Source organism: Triticum urartu, chromosome 5 (assembly GCF_003073215.2).
Source record: "Triticum urartu cultivar G1812 chromosome 5, Tu2.1, whole genome shotgun sequence".
Taxonomy (NCBI): domain Eukaryota; kingdom Viridiplantae; phylum Streptophyta; class Magnoliopsida; order Poales; family Poaceae; genus Triticum; species Triticum urartu.
In genome coordinates, this window is record NC_053026.1 from 524,472,723 (window position 1) to 524,487,129 (window position 14,407).

The 14,407-nt window shown below is 45.7% G+C and overlaps 1 protein-coding gene and 1 pseudogene across 2 annotated transcripts; both read right to left on the bottom strand.

Moving 5' to 3' along the window:
• Positions 1-3,300: 3,300 nt before the first annotated feature.
• On the bottom strand, positions 3,301-8,730 carry LOC125556567 (annotated as a pseudogene).
• A 1,311-nt stretch (positions 8,731-10,041) lies between these two features.
• LOC125556566 (G-type lectin S-receptor-like serine/threonine-protein kinase At1g11300) lies at positions 10,042-14,131 on the bottom strand. Of its 2 annotated transcripts, none has more exons than XM_048719272.1 (7): positions 12,520-14,131; positions 12,106-12,207; positions 11,370-11,563; positions 11,059-11,266; positions 10,747-10,984; positions 10,510-10,660; positions 10,042-10,408 (listed from the first exon to the last, which is right to left on the bottom strand). In XM_048719272.1, exons 1-7 carry the CDS (start codon positions 13,865-13,867, stop codon positions 10,103-10,105), a joined length of 2,547 nt encoding a protein of 848 aa, XP_048575229.1. In that variant the 5' UTR covers positions 13,868-14,131; the 3' UTR covers positions 10,042-10,102. The 2 variants fall into 2 exon arrangements, with proteins under 2 accessions (XP_048575229.1, XP_048575230.1); XM_048719273.1 differs by having other exon boundaries at positions 11,370-11,593.
• Between the last annotated feature and the right edge of the window lie 276 nt (positions 14,132-14,407).

Here is a 14,407-nt window from a genome sequence, read left to right on the forward strand (position 1 = left end):
CTTGCACTTGGTCTCAATTGAGACATGTGTATTCTGACTATTTTCGTTTCAGAAATTTAAAGCCAAGATCAAATTCTTTTGAGAAATCCGATGCTAATATAATATCTTATCCAAATACATCGAAGATAGGGTGCAAAGCACAATGCATAGCCGAATGGGGAGATTCTAAATCTGAACCATTCGTTTGCTTACCTCCAAAGCCATTTGCACACCAAGATCGGCTAGAAAACAAAACGTATACCTTCGATTCAAACATGTGTGATCAAATCTTTGATTTGTTGTTGAAAAATAATTACATTAGAATTCTTGATCACCATGTCAAGCCATCTATTTGATACGTCTCCGTCGTATCTACTTTTCCAAACACTTTTGCCCTTATTTTGGACTCTAACTTGCATGATTTAAATGGAACTAATCCGGACTGACGTTGTTTTCACCAGAATTGCTATGGTGTTATTTATGTGCAGAAACAAAAGTTTTCAGAATGATCTGAAACTTCACGGAACACCTATTCGGAAAATATAAAATATCCTTGGGAAAGATGAAGACCAGGGGGTCCACCACCTGTCCACGAGGGTGGGGGCGCCCCCCCCCCTACCTCGTGGGCCCCCTGGAGCTCCTCCGACCTCAACCCCAACTCTATATATTTGGTTTCGGGGAGAAAAAAAATCAAAGAGAAGGATTCATCGTGTTTTACTATACGGAGCCGCCGCCAAGCCCTAAAACCTCTCGGGAGGGCTGATCTGGAGTCCGTTCGGGGCTCCGGAGAGGGGAATCCGTCGCCATCGTCATCATCAATCATCCTCCATCACCAATTTCATGATGCTCACCGCCGTGCGTGAGTAATTCCATCGTAGGCTTGTTGGATGGTGATGGGTTGGATGAGATCTATCATGTAATCGAGTTAGTTTTGTTAGGGTTTGATCCCTAGTATCCACTATGTTCTGAGATTGATGTTGCTATGACTTTGCTATGCTTAATGATTATCACTAGGGCCCGAGTGCCATGATTTCAGATCTGAACCTATTATGTTTTCATCAATATATGAGAGTTCTCGATCCTATCTTGCAAGTCTATAGTCACCTATTACGTGTTATGATCCGTTAAACCCGAAGTGATAATAATCGGGATACTTACCGGTGATGACCATAGTTTGAGGAGTTCATGTATTCACTATGTGCTAATGCTTTGTTCCGGTACTCTATTAAAAAGAGGCCTTAATATCCCTTAGTTTCCATTAGGACCCCGCTGCCACGGGAGGGTAGGACAAAAGATGCCATGCAAATTCTTTTCCATAAGCATATATGACTATATTCGGAATACATGCCTACATTACATTGATGAATTGAAGCTAGTTCTGTGTCACCCTAGGTTATGACTGTTACATGATGAACCGCATCCGGCATAATTCTCCATCACTGATCCATTGCCTACGAGCTTTCCATATATTGTTCTTCGCTTATTTACTTTTCCGTTGCTATTGCTATCGTCATTACAAAATACAAAAAACACTACTTTTGCTACTATTACCTTTTGCTACGTTACCACTACTATCATATTACTTTGCTACTAAACACCTTGCTGCAGATATTAAGTTTCCAGGTGTGGTTGAATTGACAACTCAGCTGCTAATACTTGAGAATATTCTTTGACTCCCCTTATGTCGAATCAATAAATTTGGGTTGAATACTCTACCCTCAAAAACTGTTGCGATCCCCTATTCTTGTGCGTTGACATGGCGCAGGAAGAAGCGCTTTTCAAGATCAGTAAGACGGAGACTTTGCTTGCTGATCGTATAAGTCCACGTTGCACTTGTGTACACGGATTTTCTGTTTGTCTTGTACAACAATAATGTATTTATTTTTTTGGTATTCTAATGTAATTACTGTGGAGTCACTCTCACTCCTGTTTTTGGCATATTACTGGGACCTTGGAGATAAAGAACACACTCTTTAACATTCTGTAGGAATCATTTGCAGTGGACAAGAGGAATCATTGTACTCAACAATCAATCTTTTTTTTCCTGTTAGTGAGGAGCATAGCATGGACTTACTATAGCAGGTACCATTAACCTCCATACTCCATCGTTGCAATTAGTGTTCTTGTGAAGCTTACCGTAGAATATATGTTTGAGGTACAAATTTGTTGGTTCAAGTACCTTCAGAAATTTCTTAGGACTATTTGTCTTAATGTTTTCTATTAACATCCGACATTCATGTGTGCCTTTTATTGGTTGGATAACCAATTAGCTAAGGAGCAGTCTCTCTTTTTACCAGGCTCTGAACAATGCAAATAGTATTATTGGCTAACACTTATTGGAAAGGTATGTAACATACTTTAATTCTTTAGTTAAAAATACTTTAATTTTGATTTTGACATTGTGCTGACATGAACTTTAATTTTCATTTAACACTGTGCTAACATAAAAATAACTTGCTTAATTACTATGACCTATGTTGTTGGATTCAAATGTGTATTTTTCACATTGATAACTTCATAGTTGAACAACTTGATATGGCTGGTGCAACCAAAAGGAATCCATCGATCTCTGTTCGCCATCAAACACATACAGGTACTCTCCTCTCATTTGTCCCGATTTAATCTCCACTATGCCTTGTTGTCTACCTTCATAATATTATTGGACAAAATCTCTCATGCACTACTGCTCTGAACTAGAATTTGCTCTGATGCTTCATGATTTGAATCTGATTTAGACTGAAGATATTTAAAATCAGATCATCCGCCCTCATGTATCAGATCATCCGCCCTCATATATGCTTAAACAAATTTAGCATATAGAAAAATCAGAGATCCTGGTCGTAACCTGATTTTTCGTGGCTTAGGTCTTGTTGCTTTTTTGTAGAGATACTCCTTGGACTAGGGAATGGTGCTTTCAATTATTATTTATTTCAGTACTACACTGCATCACTATCTGGGTAGAAAAAGTTGTGGATGTGTTTGAACAAGATTGTGGCAGCTGTTCCTGACCTTATGATGTGCTCTGTGCTCTTCCTTTGAAACAAAAACTTATATATTCATCCTTATCACTCATTTTTTGGTGTGGCATAAAGAACAAAAATTCCTTCTCCTGATCGGCTAGCCCCAAAACTCAACACCCTGCAACGTACAGTGGGACTAAATGCTTTGATCTCCCATATGTGATAATTTTTAGTATGAACTATGCTTAGCATGATTAGATGGATAATAGAAGAAATACAGACAGTGGCATGTTTTTGTAGAAGGTTATAGCCTGTGCAGCCGCACGGGTTGATGACTAGTACAAGAGTAATCACAATCATTTCATCGACCTTCTACCTCCGTAAGTGTAAAACTGTTCACAGAGTTCTGAATATCAACTTCGATTTTCTCTATTTCTGCACTCCTACCTGCAAAGTAGGCAGGGCGATTCGGAGATGGAAGTGTGGTGCTTCCATTCTCCAAGACAAAGACGACCATTGACATGAGTGGCCTATCATCCGGGTTTTCTTGGACACACATGAGCCCCACATGGACACAAAGCAGAACTTCTTCTGATGAACAAGTATCCATGATAGATGAATCTGCAAGTTCTTCTGCCTTTCCTTCCTTCCACATATTCCATGACTGAGCCAATAAAAACATGAAATGAAAGCTCTTTTCATTTAATTGTCAAAACCAAAAATCCACCTAAACTTGATATCCTTATAAATAGAAACTCAGGAGAAATATTTTGTGTACTCACATATATACCAAGGCTAGGAAAACTCATGGTTTGAGTACAGAAGTTTCTCCTTAAACCAGGTATGACCTCTAGTAGTAGCACGCCGAAGCTGTAGACGTCAGACTTAGTAGAGAAGACACCTTCCATTGCATACTCAGGGGCCATGTAGCCACTAGGCCATGTCATTTACAAAGCGTTAGCAAATAGAGTTGAATGTTGTCACGGTTAAAATCAGCTATTGATTCATGAGTTACTCACTATGTTCCGACAACACGTTGGGCATTTGCATTTTGCTGGTTTTCAGCAAAGATTCTCGCCATGCCGAAATCTGCTATCTTGGGTTTCATATCTGCGTCTAACAAAACATTTGCGGCTTTGAGATCCCTGTGGATTATGGTCAACCTTGAGTCCTCATGAAGATAGAAAAGTCCCCTTGCAATCCCTTTGATTATACTAAATCGTGTTGGCCAATCCAACAACAATTTTCTTGAGTGGTCTGTAAAAATAAAAATGTAAGCAAAATTGATTTTGCAAAAAAAAAACTGTGATTTATAAGAATATGTACCAAAAAGGGTAGCATCCAAGCTCTTGTTAGGCAGATACTCATATATAAGAAGCTTTTCGTCTCCATCACTACAACATCCAAGAAGTCGAACCAAATTTCTATGTTGCAATTTTGCAATTAGAATTACTTCATTCCTGCATTCTACCGTGCCTTGTTGAGATTCTCTACTTAGCCTCTTGACCACCTAACGTTCCCTATAGAAATACAATGTAAATCTCAGATTTGAGTTTGGGAAATGAACAAATCAATTATCCTGAAGTAGAAGGAATAGCAAGAAAACGTATAAGTTACCTTGTAAACTTTTCCGAAGCCTCCTTGCCCAATCATGCATGTTTCGGAGAAATTGTTGGTTGCAAGGAAAATTTCTTCTAATTTTACAAAAGGAAATTCTTGATCACACGGAGGGTTTTCATCAGAGATATGCATGACATCCGTTCTTATATTCTTGTGCTTTCTCCATTTTATATTCTTGCCTGCTCCCACATTGTTATAGTCATTTCCTCTCTAACAAGTATATATAACAGAAATAAGAAAGAAAAGGTTATAGTGACCCCCTGAAAACTTTTGCACATCTGTCACCACGGCAAAGGTAAAAAGGCGATGGCAGACCATATAATATGGGAATCACTTGACATAAAAATGAGATCCATGTGTTTGAAAAAACACCATGGAGGACCCCTTGCCCACTCCACAGCACCATGGGCAGTTGCTCTGTTTTTTCAAAACACTTGGACACCGAGTATTTGTAGAACTGTGATTCACTGAGGATGGGAAGTTCAAACCACTATGATCGATGTGCCTCATCCTAAGTTGGGTTCTCTATCTAGTAGATTGCCTATTATTGTTACATCACTCCCCACAGTGATTATACCGTGCACGGAACCACCTAGCCCCATACGGTAGTAGACGAACGCCAAATTTACATGGTAAAATGGACATCCTCACAAGATGGTAAAGTATGGATTTTTCCTAAGAAGATCAACAAAACATACCTTTGAATTTTAACCATAGAAGGAATATGCATATGAGCACCAGAACACTGCCTCCTAAAATTGGCAACACAATCCTCACCGGAACCGGATTGCTCTTTGTCCTTTTACCTTCTTTAGTGCACATACAATGAAAGAACAAATGACTGATGAAACTACATATATACGGAGTATTAGCTAATATGAAACCAGTATTAGTAGAAAGAAGGGTGAATTGAGCTTCAGTACCAGCTGTTGTATCCATGCCTGCAAGTCGAAGATAGAGTGTGTCGTTGCCGAATTCTGCGCCTACCTTTCCCGTGTCAATCAACTCCCCGACCCACACCAAGCACCTCGAAACGACGTATCTCCTGGAACTGCCGCTGCTCAGATTGGCATAAGCATATCCCACACATGAACAATTGAGGGTGCACTCCACCGCGCACTCCTCAAGCGTGCTCCTATCCCCGCCGACGAGCACGAACCTATCCGGCGACTTCATCCCTGGCAAGGCCAAGAATCCATTGTCGCAGCCGCGTAGCGCCTCCTTCCGTCGACACCCTGCTGAGAACCTGGCAGCAGCCCGCTCGTCATTGTGCGCCGGCTCAAAGCCATCGAGGCACTTAGAGCAACTCCAATGGGGCGACCCATTTCATCCGTCCACGTCCATTTAAGTTGACGCAGACAAAAGTGGCAGCCCAACGCGCCGACCTAAACTCAAATCGTGTTCGCACGGTGTCCGCGCCGATCCATTTCCGACCCAAAATTGCGCCTGGAATGCGTCGGCGCGGACGCGAAACGGACGCGCCGCGCGTCTCCTCGCCGTCCGCCGCGTCCCCACCTGGCGGCCACCCAACCGCCACCGGTCGTCTTATTTATGACGACCACCGACAGCGGGCCCACGCGTCAGCCAATGCGCGCGTCCTTTTTTAACCACGCATGCGGCGGGGTCGGCCTCATCCACTTCTCCCGTCCACATCTGGCCCCCCACCACTTCCTTTGCTTCCTTGCCGGCGACCGCAAACCCTAGCGCGTGCCATGGGCCTCTTCGGCAAAAGCAATGGCAAGGGGAAGGGCACCCCCGACGCCTCGTCATCCCGTGCTCCCCCTCCCCCTCCCCCTCCACCGCCGGCGCGTTTCCGCCCTGGACGCCGGTGCCTGCACATCCCGGTGCACCAAGCGCGGTGGCACTGGGAGTACAGGCAGCCCCTCCCCTACCCCGACATGACGCTGCCGCACCATTGGCATTTGGATCCAAACCGGATCCCGGTGCCGGCGATTCCGCGGACCCAGCGGGCGCACGACGACGAGGTGCGCCGGTATCGCGCGCTGCTCACACCGGAGCAGCGTCGACTGCCCGAGTACGCCGCCGACTCTCCTAACTGGGAGGCTTGGTTCGCCCTCGAACACGAGGAGCAACGGCGCTCGGGTGTCGACGCCGTCCCGCCGCCGTTCCCACTGCCGCCCCCGCAGGTAGAGCCGGAGGACATGGAGGCGGAGGCGGAGTACCAAGCCGCCCTCAAAGAGGCCCTGCAGCATGCGCTGGAGGCTAGCCGCATCGAGGAGGACGCGCACTGGGATGGGCTGGAGCAAGCCCTTGCCCTGTCGGCGGCGGGGGACTCCGTCCACACCCCGCTCTTCGTGCTGCCGCCTCCGCCGTCGCCGCCCGTACAGCCCAAGCCGGAGCCGGAGCCGGAGCCGTCGCGTAAGCGCTCCCCACCTCCACCCACTTGGCCGGAGGAGGCCTACTCGTGGACGGGCCAGTACCACGAGTGGGTGAGCGCGCCTCCCGTCTAGTTCGCCGCGACGCCGGAGGAAGAGGCGGCCCACCTCGAGCGATGGAAGGAGCACTGGCTCCGCCAGGAGCAGGGCGACGGCGAAGAGCAGATACGCTACGATGCCATGCTCCAACATGACGCGGAGGCGCTCCGGCTCGAGGAGGAGGAGGAGGAGCGCACGCGGCTTGCCGCAATGCCGCCGCCCCAGCAGACGTCGGAGGAGGCTGCCCTGGCAGCGTACCAGGCGGCGTTCGGGTGGGCTGGCCCTGCTCGGGTCTTCATCGACCTCACCGACGACGGCGACGTCGAGGGCAAGGGCAAGGGCAAGGCCGACGACGTCTAGGGAGCGTGTGGGGCGGCAGCAGGCGGGCGCAGACTTTTTTTAATGTTTTTATTTAATGTTTATTAGATGTAGGTGGACTTTGGCCGGCGTTTGACCGGCCACTTTTATGTTTAATTATGTTTATTTCATGCAACTTGTTTTTTTTTCACGTCGTCATATTTGGGTCGGCTTCTCCGTTGAACGGTCAAGCCGACCGATTTTAAAATACGGACGCCGGCGCCCGCCTGACCGATTCAAACGGACAAAAAAGAACAAAGCACGCGTCTGTTTAGGTCGTCCCGTTAGAATTGCTCTTATAAGTCGGGTCAGGCGCCGCTGTCTCATCACAGTAGCCATAGGGACCGCAAAAGCCATAGCGGTTGCATACAGGAGACGGCCACTCACCGAGGACGTCCCAGGCTGACGACTTGCTGCTCCAGCTTTGGAGCTGGTACTCGCCGGAGTATGTTAGCACATACCTAGTAGGCGGGGCGCCGTCGGACATACTATAGGTGAGGTAGATCCTGTGTTTTGATTTTCGGCCGAAAAAAGTGGATTTCGGCCGAATTTCGGCCATCTCAGCCTAGGATGAAAAGTATATTTAGGCCGAAATTGCTCAAATTTGGCAAAATTTGGTCAAATTTAAGTCAAATTGCAGTTAAAATTTGGTCAAATTTCAGCTGAAATTTTTGAAAATGGCCGAAATACGACCATCTCGGCCTAGGGCGAAAAAAAGCTCAAACCGAAAATCAAAACACAGGGTAGACCTCGTCATCGTTGTTGATGACAGCCAGATAGAGGATGATAGCAGTGGTGTTCAGGGCCTCCACCTGCTGGTACCTGCGCTGGCTCGTCACCAGATACCCTGTCCATGGCGGGGTGCGGGCCACCGGGCGCTCCCCGTCCCAGAGGAAAATCTGGAGCAGTGTGTCTGGATCCCCGCCATAGGAGAAGCGCCCTGGCGAGGGGTCGGTGGGACCCGTCCAGGACACTAGGCGCTCGTCGTGGACACGTGTCCTGTACCTGAACCGGATCTTCATACCAGAAAGAAGTGTGTCGGTCATGTGGTCGAAGCTTTGCCACAGCATGGTGCCGTTGGGAGATCGAATGACGAGGTTGCCGGTGTTCAGAAGAACCGCCGCCGGGGGTGGCGAGCCTGGGTCGGTAGCCACATTGGTCGTCGTCCAGAGGACACGGCTGCCACGATCACCATCGGACAGAACAAGATTGGAAGTGTTGGTGAGGGAAAGCATTGGTGAAGAGGAAGTGATGTTCCTTTTTGAGACTGGAGTTTCCCGGTTGGCGACCCACACGACGGTGAGCTCAGGTATGTCGTTGTACCATATGCCGACGTACAGCTTGGCCATAGCAGTGGAGTTGGAGGGGTCAAAGAAGCCCAAGGCAACAGCAAAGCAACATGATCATGATCACAAGTTCAGAACAGCTGGGATGCAGGGTCTTCATTCAGAGATGCTTTTTTTTTTACGGTTAACGGCAGGAGCTCTGCTTTTCATTATAGGCGAGGGAAAACTGTACAGACTGAAATCAGTCAGAACAAAGGATAGAGAAAAAAGAAAAGAGAGGAAAAAACTACTCCTCGCAAAAAGCCTGACCAATAGTCAGGAGGTCATCTCTAATCAAGCTAACTAAGCCGGAGAGAGCCAGGGTCGTACTTTCAAAAATCCTGCGATTGCGTTCTTTCCAGATGTGCCAGGCAACCAAAACTGGCAGGACAGACTTGTGGATGGCATGTTTCTTGGACAGAAAACATGAGGTCTTCTTCTACCATCCAAGGGCAGTTGTGGTCGTGCGAGCAGCAGCCGCTGTCCCTGGGTGGGAAGAGCTGAAGGCGAACCATACTTGCTTGCTGAATGGGCACTCGAGCAGAAGATGTGTCAATGTTTCCATGGATTGATCACAGAGTGCACAAGTTGCATTGTGCGGCCATCCACGCGTACAGAGTCTGTCCGCGGTCCACAGCCGATTTTGGACGAGCAACCACATGAAGAATTGAACCTTTCCATCCGTTTTAAGCTTCCAGACTTTGTGCAAACTTGGGTTGTGGATGTGAGCGATGAAGTGTGTGTCATAGGCAGAGGCCGCGGTGTAATTGTTAGAGGATGTAAGCGTCCAGCGGATAGAATCGGCATGTTCAGAGATGCTTTTACTCTAGCCTGTATCATATTCAGAGTTTTGTTTTAGACAAGTATCATATTCAGAGATGTGTGCAAGTACTATAGTCACGGCCCACAGGCAGGCACTAGCATAACTGTGACTGATGAATTTCTGTGGAGAGTTGAAAAAGGCTGCAGAAATATAACTTTTTTCCAACTGCAAACCCTTAGCAAAAGTAGATGAAAAATTAAGACGACTTCTGCTATCTGGAAAAAAAAAGCCAGAAATGTTAGCAGGAGGAAGCTCATCCAATTGACAAGAGGGTTGCTGTCCTTTGTTTTTTCAAGTAGTACGTATATCCTAACATATAGTCCTCTGTATCAAAAGGGAGTATAAAAAAAGTCTTACATTTTGATATAGAGGGAGTAGTTTTTTTGTAACTGAGACTATATGTTATGCAAATGAAAAATTGAATGGAGAACATACGAAAAGATAGTAATGACTACTAAGCAACACATGATACATCCCTGTTTTCCTTTTTTGGAAAATGACATCGCTAACTATTGAGCCATACATTTAACGATAGTGTTCGATTTATCTAATGTATTGTTTCCTTGGAGAGCATTTCAATACAGCTAAAACAAAAGATTTATTTCATCGTCCCTCTATCTCAGTGAGAGTAAAGCTGTTCACGGATGTCGGAATGTCAGTTCTGATCTGATTTGTTGCAGCACTTTGTCTCGCAAAGTAGGCCGGGAGATTGGGGGATGTAAGTGGGGTGCTCCCCGTCCCGTTCTCTAGGACAAACACAACAGATGACATGAGCGGCCTATCATCGGGGTTCTCCTGAACACACAAGAGTGCTACATGGATGCAAAGCAGAATTTCATCTGGTGAAGTATCTAAGATAGATGAGTCCGTCAGCTCATTGGTCCTATCTTCCTTCCACATATTCCATGACTGAAACAACCAAAACATCATATCAGTACTATTTTCCAATATCCAACAAAAAATGCTTCCACTTTTCGTAACGAAATTTGACAAAATTCATGTGCACTCACATATACTGTGAGGCTAGGGAATCCCATGGTTTCACTAATGGAGTTTCTCCTTATACCAGTTACAACCTCCAGTAGTAACACGCCAAAACTGTAGACGTCAGACTTGGTAGAGAAGACACCCTCCATTGCATACTCAGGAGCCATGTAACCACTGTTTGATCATTTTAATTACAAGAGGTGTCTAATGGGAGTTAAATTTACTGAAAAACAATATGGGTTTTTTAAATGGATACTCACTATGTTCCAACAAGGTGTTGGGTATTCGCATTTTCCAAGTTATCGCCAAAGATCCTCGCCATACCAAAATCCGCTATCTTGGGTTTAAAATCTGCATCTAACAAAACATTTGCAGCTTTGAGGTCTCTATGAATTATGGTGAACCTTGAGTCTTCATGAAGATATTGAAGTCCCTTTGCAATCCCTTTGATTATACGAAACCGTGTCGACCAATCCAACAGAAATTTTCTCGACTCATCTAAAAACAGAAACAAATGTAAGAAACAAATTCAAGTTGTCATAGAAATCATGGTTTGTTATTAGAATACACACCAAAAAGGGTAGCATCTAAGCTCTTATTTGGCAGATACTCGTATATCAGGAGTTTTTCATCTCCCTCACTGCAGCATCCAAGAAGTCGAACCAAGTTTCTGTGTTGCAATTTGGCAATTAGAATTACTTCATTCCTAAATTCTTTTGTTCCTTGTTGAGAATCTCTACTTAGCCTCTTGATTGCAACTTCTTGACCACCTAACATTCCCTACAGGAATATAGTGAAAATCTTATACTTGACTTTGTAGTATGAAAAAATTAGCTCTCTTCATTAGAATTAATCCTAGGAAAGAACATATTTAATGAGTTACCTTGTATACTTTACCAAAGCCTCCCCGTCCAATCATGCATGTTTCAGAGAAATTGTGGGTTGCAAAGGCAATTTCTTCTAATCTTACAAATGGAAATTCTTGATCATGGGGAGAGTTTTCTTCTTCAAATTCATCGGAGATACTCATACCCTCCAGCCTTATATTCTTTTGCATTGTCCCTTTCTTGTTCTTGCCTGCTCCCATAATGTTAAAAGTGACTACATCTCTAATGAGAACATCACAAAAATAAGAAATAATAAAGTTATATTTGACCCCTACAACTATTGATGTTTGTATATTATTCCCTAATTTATGAACTCATGGAACTAGAGGAAATAACCCACGAGGCACATCTACCACCCAGCCACCCACTCCCCTAGAAAAACACAGACACAACCCTCAGTCCATAGATGTTGCTCTGTTTCTCAGCCCCACGATAACCAGTATCTCAGTTATTACGATTGCATGAATATGAAGCGGCACAAAGCGAATGTGGTTTGTCTAACATGTGGAATCCACATTATCCATCACTACACCACCACAAATAGTAGCTAAATCATGCTATAAACTATCTACAAAATTATTTGATCTAGTTTCCATTCATGTGTTAGAGGATTTTGTAATCTAAGGGTATATTGCGGTAGTAGACGATGTAGTCCAAGTTTAGGCGGTGACACATACTCTCTCAAAAAGCGGCCAATATAACCTTCTACTAAACAGAGTTAACTAAACGTACCTTTGAATTTTAACCATGCAAGGGAGATGCATATGAGTACTAGAACACCAGAGCCTACAACTGGAAGCACAATCCTCACTGCATTGCTCTTTATTCTTTTACCTGTGCAACAAATTCATATACAAGAAAAAATGGTTTTATTATTTCTCAGTTGAATGAGAAATAACCCTTTCTAAGTCATGGCGAACAACCATCAAACTTTAGCATGATATTTGTGCAACTACCAGAGGGATGAAAAAATCTTGATCCAGTGGCTGGTGTATTGACCAAGAAATAACTATTTCTAGTGACTAAGTGATGGTCCCAAATGAGTGATAGAACTAGAAACATGTTATTGAAAACAAAACAACTGGTAGAAAGAGGGATAAATGACAAAACCAATATGATAAAGAGGGAGAAACTGAGATCTAGTACCTTTAGTTGCAGCCATGCCTGCACGTCGAAGATAGAGTGTCTCGCCGGTTCGCTCCCCAACCTTTCCCGTATCTATTAACTCTCCAGACCACACCAAGCACCTCGGCACGTGTCCTCCGAACCTGCTGCTGCTCAGGTTGGCGAACGCATATGCCACACAGGAGCAATTGCGGCTACACTCCGCCGCACAGTCCTCATACTTACTCCTCCCTCGAGCAATAAACAAAGACCCATCAGGCGACTTCATCCCCGGCAAGGCCACGAAGCCGTCACTGCACCCTTGCAGTGCCTCCTTCCGTCGGCACCCGGCCGAGTATCTGCCGCTAGTCCACTCCTCCATGCTACTCGGCTCAAAGCCATCGAGACACCTGCATGTTGGCACGGTGGGTGCCTCGGCCGTCTCGTCACAGTAGCCATACGGGCCGCAGTAACTGTAATGGTTGCATTCAGCGGATGGAAACTTCCAGAGGACAACCCATGTTGATGACTTACTGCTCCAGCTTTGGATCTGAAACTCACCATAGTAGGTTAGCACCATCCTGGTGCGTGGGGCGCCGTCGGAGAGGCTATAAGTGACGTATGCCTCATTGTCATTGTTGACATAGGCCAGGTAGATGATAAGATCACTGCTATTTGTGGCCCCAAGTAGTTGTTGCCGTAGGCTCATCACTAGATACCCTGTCCAGGGGGCAGCACGAGATACCGGGTGCTCGCCGTCCCACAAGAATGTCTGGAACGACCTGTTCGTGTCGCTGCCATAGGAGAAGCGCCCCCACGAGGGGTCGCTGGGGCCTCTCCATGATAGCAGGCGCTTGGTGGTGGTACGCGTCCTGTAGTTTATGCCGATCTTCATGCTGGGAAGGAACGTGTCTGTGCGTTGGTCGAAGCTCTGCCACAGGATGGTGCCGTTTGACGATCGGATGACGAAGTTACCGGTGTTTAGAAGCACCGCCGTCGGGGTAGACGAGACCAGACCATTGGTCAGGTTGGCTGTTGTCCAAACGACACGGCTTCCGCCACCACCATCAGAGAGAACCAGATTAGAGCTATTGGTGAGGGAGAGCTTCGGTGTTGAGGAAGTTGTGTTGGTGGCCGGGGTATTTTGGTTGGCGACCCACACAACGGTGAGCTCGGGGATGTTGTTGTACCATACGCCTAGGTACAAGCTGGCCGGAGAAGAATTGGAGGGGTTGAAGAAGCCCAAGGCGAATCCACCATCATCGGAGACGATGGTGTTACCAGGGGACAGCGCCCTGCCGGGGACAAGACGGTCTTGGGAAGCGCTCAACGGCAGGAAGAGGAGAAGGATCATGACCGTGGTACAGCTGGTGAGAGACGACCAATCCATCGACTGATCAGGCCTAGATCTTAGTACTAGTTATGGTCCAACTAACTAGTTACGATAACTGGGAGCAATTAAGTACTTCCCACAAAACAAAACAAAAACTAGGAGTAAGTACATAATTATACCAGTCCTTGGTCCAGAAGCAAGCGATGCTTTGACGAACGCAGGCGATTGTATAATGCAATGTTCTTGAAATTCTAGCAGCTGAGACTTCACAAATCAGCTGTCAGCGTCAGAGTTGGGATGCCACCGTCATTGCTTACTTGTCAGACTTAGGACTGAAATATTAAGCTATATAGACGGATAGCTTTTGTATATCAACACTTTATTCTGGTCGGACTGCTTCTTGTGCAAATGCAGCAGTGACTGTATGTATATACAAAGTGATCTTCGCGATATTTTTACTAAGGCGAAGTGTCAGCCTTACTCTGTCAAGCGCCTAATTGTATAGCAATCTCCTTTTAAAAATCCTTGCAAGTTCACCCCCTTTTTTTGAAGACAAGATCAACTGTCAATCTGTTTGTCAATCAGACATTGTGTCCA